Source organism: Poecilia latipinna, unplaced genomic scaffold (assembly GCF_001443285.1).
Source record: "Poecilia latipinna isolate Pla-1442-1.1 unplaced genomic scaffold, P_latipinna-1.0 Scaffold2485, whole genome shotgun sequence".
In the NCBI taxonomy this organism is placed as follows: domain Eukaryota; kingdom Metazoa; phylum Chordata; class Actinopteri; order Cyprinodontiformes; family Poeciliidae; genus Poecilia; species Poecilia latipinna.
In genome coordinates this window covers 32,920-42,077 of record NW_015115101.1, presented here as the reverse complement: position 1 = coordinate 42,077, position 9,158 = coordinate 32,920, and the positions used below count along the sequence as shown (strand labels likewise).

The 9,158-nt window shown below is 39.5% G+C and overlaps 2 protein-coding genes across 2 annotated transcripts in view; one reads left to right on the top strand and one right to left on the bottom strand.

The window, feature by feature from the left end:
- The window catches only part of aoc1 (amine oxidase copper containing 1), a 9,014-nt gene extending 8,109 nt beyond the window's left edge, over positions 1 to 905 (bottom strand). Inside the window, exon 1 of the mRNA XM_015019810.1 lies at positions 172 to 905. The gene's annotated coding sequence lies outside the window, so the exon portion shown is untranslated. The remainder of the gene's footprint in view (positions 1 to 171) is intronic.
- A 3,055-nt stretch (positions 906 to 3,960) lies between these two features.
- sspo (SCO-spondin) overlaps positions 3,961 to 9,158 on the top strand; it is a 35,498-nt gene continuing 30,300 nt past the window's right edge. Inside the window, exons 1-7 of the mRNA XM_015019820.1 lie at positions 3,961 to 4,067; positions 4,341 to 4,425; positions 5,128 to 5,337; positions 6,228 to 6,310; positions 7,089 to 7,259; positions 7,345 to 7,568; positions 7,688 to 7,790. Of these exons, the coding sequence (XP_014875306.1) occupies positions 4,367 to 4,425; positions 5,128 to 5,337; positions 6,228 to 6,310; positions 7,089 to 7,259; positions 7,345 to 7,568; positions 7,688 to 7,790 (850 nt within the window). The 5' untranslated portion in view covers positions 3,961 to 4,067; positions 4,341 to 4,366. The remainder of the gene's footprint in view (positions 4,068 to 4,340; positions 4,426 to 5,127; positions 5,338 to 6,227; positions 6,311 to 7,088; positions 7,260 to 7,344; positions 7,569 to 7,687; positions 7,791 to 9,158) is intronic.

The window sequence follows — 9,158 nt, the reverse complement described above, 5'->3', positions numbered from 1 at the left end:
TACTTACTGCACTCTACTATTAAGTCTATATGTTTTTTCTCAGTTTTCAAAGTGCAAAACCCTGTTCTTTGCAGCTTTGGTCTCAGGATGTGCTCATACATTAGCCTTCATGTACCTTTGACATGCAGATGTAGAAATATGATCCATGCATTGTTAAAAAAAATATATTACCTGCAGTTGTCCCTCAAATGCTTTAGGACAGGTTCGTCCAGTCGTCCAGGTTCAGCAGCTGTTTGGAAGTCTGTGGTACAGTTGAGAAGCGAAGCTGCTGCTGATTGTCTGTCTACAGCCCTACTTGGCCCAGACTTTGAGTGATTGGTTTGCAGATGGTTGTAAAATATGACGAAATACTAAGCAAGGGTCCAAAAGGCACCATAAGCATGAAACGATCTTCTTTCAGGAACTGTTACATGCCTGCCAGGCTGTTTGTTTCTCTTTCCCCTCCCCCTTTGTCTCTTCACAGGTACTAGGGAAAGCTGATGTCAATCTCCCCTGATTGATCCTCATCAACCATGGGCCAATCAGCATCCAGGGAGGCCTTATTTAAGCAGCCCAGCTGGGGAGAGCTGGGGTTCAACTGGCTTTGTTACCTGATACATGTCTTGTTGCTCTTTGTGTGAAGGTTTGTGGTGGGAGTTAGAGGGTGAAGTAAGTTTGGGGTACCCTGTACATTTCATCACGTAGGTGTTTTTTCTGTTAGATACACTAGGTAAGTAGGTGGGTGCCACCCATGTAAAGTTTTGGTGGAAACTTTTGTTAGATTAGATGGGCAGGGTTTTTGTTTTCTTTTGTTTCTTTAGCACAGACAGTAGTTAGGCCCTGTTTTGTTTTATTATTTTCTTTGATTTGGCACCACCTAACCGCCCTTTTCTCCCCCACAGTTTGTGTGAGCCTTCTGGGATTTTTGTTATCAATAAATCCCTTCTTTTTACAACATTCACCTGGACTCTGTCAAATTTTTGTGGCTGTCGTGTTACTCCCCTCCTCACAAGGGGGGGGGGGCGGAACAGGAACACAAAAGAATATTTGAAAGATGGATGGAAGAAAAAAAAGCAACACAACTGAATTATAAATCAGTTCAAAAATACTTTTTTCATCCCAAACGGAAATTAATTGTTGTTCTGCTTGGGGAAACGTGTGTCCCTAAGCAGATCAGTAATATTTTATGGAAATGGCTTCCAATAAAATCGAATCATAAGATAAGACAGCTGCAGCAACAGTAACACCTTGAGTTTCTCAGACCATGCATGTTTTATGCAGTGTTGGATCTTCAAAAAAGATATGTGCTTTGTGCAGTTCTATATAGAACTAAATAACAGATTTTTAATGAGAGCAATCTTTTACACTCTTTTTTTATTTTGATCATTTATGATAAACAATAACCAGTACAAAAACAACACTGAGCATACAGCATCATGCTGACACATCACAACTCTCAGCAGACCCAAAAACCAGATTCAACAAACAAACAACAGGTTACAAGTTTAAGAAAGTCAAATTATGTTTGCATCTTCATAGACAAATAAGCAATTGTCCATGATCCATTGTGTGTGCATCCAGGTTCTCAGGCTAGAATTTACCAGAAAGTAAGTGTGAAAATAATGTAAGATTTACAAATTGAGCGAGTAAGTTAGATAAACACGTAAGTAAAAAAGTTAAGAGTATTTGGATATATAATCTATTATATATTCTCATATCCCTTTCCAAATTATGCTTAACCCATGCCTACACTTTGTGACGTGGCTGTAGAGGTATCCATTAAAACTTGTTCATTGATTTCTAAAGAGAGCTCATTTAGAGATTCCATGAATACATAAAACTAGTCAAACTTCTCAACCTGTACAAAGACATTTTGATTTCTGAGTATTGAATGTGTGAACATTTTATTTCTATTCATCTGGTCATGGCTTTAGACAGGATTTTGGTGTCACATATTATTAAAGATTTGAGGTGGTATAATGCTCTTTGAGATTGAAATTTGCCTGGTTTTAATAGATGTGATTACTGAGGTTCTTAACGATGGGGTTTATTTTCCTTTAATGTATGCTTCATGAAGCTTTCCAATAAGACGTGATCGTAATTCTCCTGCAATTTTAAAAATGTTGTTGTATCATGGATGGTCTGCCTGGCCCAGGGGCAAACCGCAGTGACTGAACCTTGGCCCACTATACTTCCTTTTTATGAGCCTCCAGTAAAAAAAAAAAGAGCAAATTTAAGTTAACCATTAAAGATTTTTATCTGCAGATATGATAAAGGAATTGTTCAGAACAAGTGAACACAAGCAGATATACTGTACTTTGTCTCTAGCTGTTTGTATTTTTTCCCTCATAACTGAGACCTCCAACATTTCCGTTTGTCATTCCATGATGCATGAAACAACCGATTCATCAGATACGCTGGCTCAACGGCTTCTTAAAAAAGTTACTAAGCCAATCACATGGAGGCATCTGAAAGCTTTTAGACATCTAAAAATGTCTTTTGAAATTGAAATGGAGCACTAAAATGATGAATAAAGGAGATTGCAGTTGGTTGCTGGTTCAAACTTCCACTCAGTCTGTCTTAGTGGTCAGAGGGCCCGTTGTTCCGGTGCCTAGCTTCTGTCAGTCTGCTCCAGGGCAGCTATGGCTACAATGTAGTAGCTCACCATGACCAGTGAATGCATGAATGACTGAAAGTAGTGTGAAGTGCCTTGAGGTCTTCTGGACTTGATAAAGTGCTCTACAAGTGCAGAGCATTTACTATTTAAATCATTCTCATCACTTTCAATGAAAAGATTAAACTGCACCCAAATAAACCACATATCAAATTATTAAGAATTTCAAACAGAGAGATTTTGCTTCCGCAAAGAAAGCTTTCAGTACAGGACAGGACTGCCAGCGTATGGGCTTGTTGTAACTGAACAGTGCTAAGGAGCTTCTGATGCTGTTTCATAACCAAACCCTGCTGGGGATGTCTTTGGTTTTCACGATGAGCTGGGGCCTGAGAACAGAAATGCTTGGTACCCTGTTAGATAAAATCCCAATGAAATAAATCGAGGTGTGTTGCAGTACTCTGAAAAAGTTCAAGATGTACAAATATGTCTTTTAAGGCCAAATGAAAATATGCTAATGATTAACTTAGCAAATATCATAACCATGTTGGCCATCGTAGTTGAATTCATGTTCTATGTGTCTCTCTGTTACAGAACACCTCATTCATATGATTGCATGACTTCCTCTGTAAGCCATTAACTGTTAATAGAAGCCTGTTAATCACACACTTATTCCAGCCAGGTGTGTGGCAGGAGGGAAACACCTAAAACTCTCAGGGCAGGGGTCCCTGAGGGCCGGAGCTGAGTATGTACGTCTGGTTTGTCCTCTCAGCGTCTCATCAGAAACAATGTTGAAGAGCACACACTGACTCAGCTCATTATCTTTATCTATATACTGACTGCTGCTGTATACCAGTGAGATTAGCGTGCATGTACACAATCTGCACACCGCGCTCTGCCAGCTCCTTGACAGAACCTCAAAGTAACATCACTACCGCAGCTTCTCTTTTCTTTCGTTACTCTGGTCACAGCTGTGTTTGAGTCTCCTTTCACTCCCATCAGGAGGTCATACTTAGGATACTGCTGATTCTGAAAGCTCTGCACCCTCATGTCTGCCGCCACGGTTAGCTGAATAAATGTCCTCATCATCTTTCCTGAAACACCTTTCTTTACGTGATTAAGCTCAGACAAACATCTCTTTGTTCTGCAGCCAAGGCTCTGCCACCACACTACCGCCGGTGCCCCCGTAGTGCTGGTTGGTGTTAAATCAGAGGCGCTTAGGTCACAGGTTCCGTGTCCAATACCTGTGTTCCCAGCTGTTACCCTGACCCTCGTGTCCAATGGCAGCTGGCTGAAATTACACTGTACGTCCCCCACACTCAAAACCCCCACGAGTTCAGCTCGGCCACATCTCACTTCTCAAAGTTTTTATTACTCTCAAACCAGGAAGAATAATGAAAAGAAAAACAACAAACACATTGACAGCTTTTTTGGGAGGGATGGACTTTTAAATATTATCCCACACTTGCTTTTTAAGGTGAGTGTTCCTTTTTATCAGTGTATGAAGACATGAACTATTTTATCGTCTTAGTTGGTGTTATGTATTGTCTCTGTATAAAATGAAATGACCTGCCAACAAATCTTCACGAGGCTGTAAACCTTTTTGAATTTTATGGTTTTATGTCTTGAACTGCCTGTGAATTTGTTTTTGTCTTTTATCTCGGGGAGACGATCAATGATGTGAAGTTTATAATAAGATTTCAATTTAAGAATGCAACAATGGAACATAAAATTTGTCAACTTTCCATAGGAGCTGTAAAGTCAAACATTACGAAGATGAACTTGGAACCAGGTCTTGTGGTTCTGCTGGGTCTGCAGCTGGTGGTGGGAGCCGGGTGAGTTCCAGTAGAGCTCCTGCTTCCTGAACGAAAGGTTACGTTATTTTACAGAAACAAATTAGTAGCGTAATACTGTCCCACTATTTTAGCAACATGAGTTCCAAATCTTTAGCTGAAAAGCAGCTAATTGTCATTAAACTATACAGCTTTTGTTTTTTCTTTTGCAACACTTTAAAATAGTTATACATACAAATAATGAACCAATAAAATACAACACAGATAATAAAAATTCTTACTTTTTTCAGATTTTTGAACTGGCAGATCTCCTGACTGAAACCTTTTGTTTTGATTTTTATGGCTAAAAATGGACAGATTTTATTAAAGATATGGTTGAGCTACAAATTGTTCACATGTCTTTAATATTTAGGCTTAAAAATGTTTGTTAAAGAAATATTTCCTCTGGCTGGAAGAGACATTGACTCTTGCAGTTGCCCAGTTGGTCATTCCTACAGTCTGATAATGTCTTTGGTGTCTAAAAAGACTTTTCTACTGATTATTGAGAATAATTCCAAAATCAAATTTATAAAAAAAACTTTAATAATAAATAAATATCTTATAAGTAGGGTACTCCCTATAAGTAGTTGTTCTTTAACATCCAAGATGCCTCTGTCAATTCCAATCATAAAATACGTTAATAAAAATAAAAAATCTGCCGTGGGTCTGGAAATCCTGTCTCTAACCGTTTATCTCCCATTGCAGACACTGGTGTGAACGTGTGGTGGAAGACAGAGTGGAGTCGGTTCTGTCCCCACGACTGCAGCTGGAAGTGAGCTGCTCTGAAGTGTACCAGTACAACACCCAGGGATGGAGGCTGGATGTGGACAGGATGCGCACCGTGCATGGAGGGGACGACGGAATCGCTCGATATTACAAACAGCAGGGACAGAGGGCGTCCTGCTTCTTGTACAAGTAAGCTGAGGAGAAGGTTCTGTAAAACGTCATCTCATGTGAAAATATAATGTTTAAGTTGCTAGACATGTTTCCTTTATAAGGCAAGAACTTGGTAATCAGACTCTGATGATTAAATTTGAGTCAGGCACAAACAAAATATACAAAAGTCTTTGTATGTGTCAATATATCATAGAATGATTTTTACTGACCATTGAAGGGCAAATCCACTTTTTTGGATTGGCACTGCATGTTTTTCTTTTAAACAGAATGTTTCTGTTACAAATACATCATTTTGTTCAGCAAATATGTTTTCAGATTTCTTTTGTTTGTTTTTATAAGGTTTTGCGAAAATGTAGCATTAAATAAAATACAAAATGAAAAATACCACATGCCAGAAGTTATTGGCATCAGTATCAATATCGGTACTGATATCAGTATCAGTATCAGTCTCTTTATTGGCCATACTGACCCTGTATTTACCTGGTCTCAGGTTGATTTCATAATATGCAGCATGAGTCATGCTGCATGACACACGTTTAGCTGTTAACCAGGGTGACACAACCACATATCATCACTGGGAAAACTATTTTTTTATTCACATAGCTTATCTTTGATATAAAATTAGTTTGATGATCTAAATTATTTATTTGTGACACAAATTTAAAGTCAGAAAAATCATGATTTCTTTTTGAGTGAGGCTGTTCATTTGTTCTGAATTTTGTTTGAAATTCTCTCTCAAATAATAATAATAATAAAAAATGACAATAACATTTAAACACTAATTGTTTCTGTGTTAGTTAATAAACAAATAGTGTGAGTAGAAAGAAATTCTTCCTTGTAGATATAAACCTTAAGACAACCTGTGTATGTTATGGTTTATGGTTTAGTTTGCACGTTTCTGTCCTCAGACCGCCGGAGATGGAGAGTCAAGCCGTGAATAAGACAGTGAGGACCTGCTGTGAGGGCTGGGGAGGACCTCACTGCTCTCAGGGTAAGGGTGCGTTCACACTGCAGCCTGAAGTGACCCAATTCCGATTTTTTGTCAATTCCGATTTTTTTTACCGGGGCCGTTCACACTGCCAAGAATGCTCCTGTATGCGTTCTGCAGTCTGAACGGGCAAACTTCTTGAAAGTGTACCGCATGCGCAGTAGAGGGCGCCATAGCGTCAGCGTTCTCAGTGTTCTGATAACTGCCACAAAAAGAAGTACTCATTGTTTGCGGAAGTAAACATGGAGGCTAACGGTGGAGCTTAGCTTATATATTTGAAGTTGTTGTCCGATAAGAGCAGCATATTAACAACTTAATCTTCATTATAGTCCGTCATAGTTGTTGTTTTTCGTCCCGCTTGTGCACGTATCAGGATGCAGAATAGTGAGATTTGTTGAGAATCAGTGACGGTCAGTTCGGAGGAATGCAACCTGGACGTTAGGTCGCATTTGAATCAGATACGTATCGGATATGGGTAGCATTCGAAAAGGAATCCGACCTGTGTCATGAAAAGATCGGATACAGGTCGCATTACGTTAAAAAAAAAAAAAAAAAACGGAATTGAGTCACTTCAGGCTGCAGTGTGAACGCACCCTAAGAGAAGAAACCACTGGTCTGCTCCTACATGATGGCAGTAAATGAAGTCAATAAAAATGTGTTAAGATTTAAACAAATAAGCAAGACAAAACAAAACAAAAAAACTGCTAAAAGTTGCGTAAAACCTGCTGTCAAAATTACCACAAGGGCTACATGTTCATCTTTCGTTTCCTTTGTCTCTCAGGTGTTGGGGTCCGTGGTCAGTGCTATTCCACATGGAACTGTGAGAAATTCCCAGGAGTTCATAACTCCTCGCTTATGCCGATGGAGCAATGCTGCAGCAGCCTGTGGGGACTGAGCTGGAAGAACGCCTCGGACCAAATCTGTTTGACTTGCACCTACACTCTGCTGCCAGGTCTGAAGCAGCTACACAGGAATGGAATGACACCAAGCCTTGTGAAAGATATCTGACATTCACCGCCTCTCTACCTCACTTCTAGACTCCCAGTCCTCTCCACTGGTGCGGAGCGGACTGCTGGGTACTGCCAGGGTTCCTCTGGGCTCGGCCACATGCGTGTCCTGGGGAGGAGCCCACTATCGCACTTTTGACAAGAAGCACTTCCACTTTCAGGGAAGCTGTACGTACCTGCTGGCCTCATCTACCGATGGCACCTGGGCAGTCTACATCAGTACAATCTGTGACCAGAGGGGAGACTGTAACAAGGTGACCATTCCCAATCAAGCCCATTCTGTGGTAGAGGATGTAGTGTCTGTTGGCACAAAGCACATCTTTGGACCACATCTGTGAATAATAATCAAATATCTGTGCAAATATCATTTCAGGCGCTGAGGATGATGCTGGGTCTGGATTTGGTTTCTATTCATCATAAAAATGTAACACTGAACAGTCTGCCTGTTCCAAATGGGGAGCCACTATTTCAAAATGGTAAGACAGTTAGTAGAAAATCAATCATTTTCTGGCTCTATGTGAAAAATCTAACATCCTGAACCTCAGAACTGGTTGAGCTGCCATTTGCAGTAAAAAGACTAGAAGACTTTTAAACCACTGTGGAAGAATTCTGGTTCACTCTTTGAGATAGAATTCAGCCCCACCGGAGTGACGGAACTACCTCAGTATTTGCAAAGTTTTTTTTTTTTTTTTTTTTCTGGACTTTCTGCTTCTGGATTCCCTACAAGAGAATAGAATTTCTGGTTCCATTGATCACAATAAATCATCCAGTGTCTCATGCAGCAATGCAGATCAAAACCTTCACACTACGTCCACCATGTTTGATTTTAGGTTTTGGTTCCGTTTCTGAAATGCTGCCCAGGTTTTACATAAGATGTACTGGGAGGCAACTCTAATAACGCTCCACTTTTGTCTTGGTACAAACAAAAAAAAACCAGTTTTCATTTCTGGACTGCAGCACTCATTGGTTCACTGGAGTCCCAGAGCCTTAAAAATAGTTTCAAAACCTTTTCCACAATGGTATATATCAATGACATCGTGTCTCATCAAGTCATAAATTTATTTAGGTCATGTTATGATGTGTTGCTTTTCAAGATTAGCCTACTTTAGGTTGTCAGGCAACCTATGAATATTTTATTCTTGAGGTCTGGACGTAGTGAGGCCGGAGTGCGGCTAATAAAACTGATAGTACTTTTTGTGGTTAATCACAAGGGGAAGTTACTTTATCAAACAAGTTTATACAACTCTTTCTTCTTAATAAGTGAATTCTTCATTTGAAAGCTGTTTTTATCATTTATTCTTATTTTACCTACAATTTATTTTTTTGGTAATTTGAAACATGACAAAATAGCAAATAAAAAAAAGTAAGTAATGATATATTTAAAACCATTGTAACATCTCTTCCCAAAATAAATAAGTCATTTAGTTTTCCCTCTCATCCAGAACATTTTGATGAAGTGATGCTAAAGCTTTTGGATTCACACAAAAGTTGAGAGAGGTGGAACGTCGGCCATGTATGTCAATGCTGAAGATGGAAGCTGACCTCTCAACCTTTAACCTCTATTCAAACATTGATTGATATGGACGTGCAATCACAAGACCTGCAGATTCAGAGTCAGTCAAAACAAAAAATAGCAGTCTATTATTTGTAGGTAATAGACTACAAGTGCTTATACATTTATCTCTAAATACTCCATCCTGTTACTCCTGCTTCATGCAGGTCAGCTGGAAGTCATGTCAGGATAACTGATTTCTATTCTTTCCTTACGTCCTCACTTGGTCAGTTTGACCATTAGCTGCTTCCTTTAGTGCAGCTTCATGTCCAAAACAAGCTTTATAAAATCT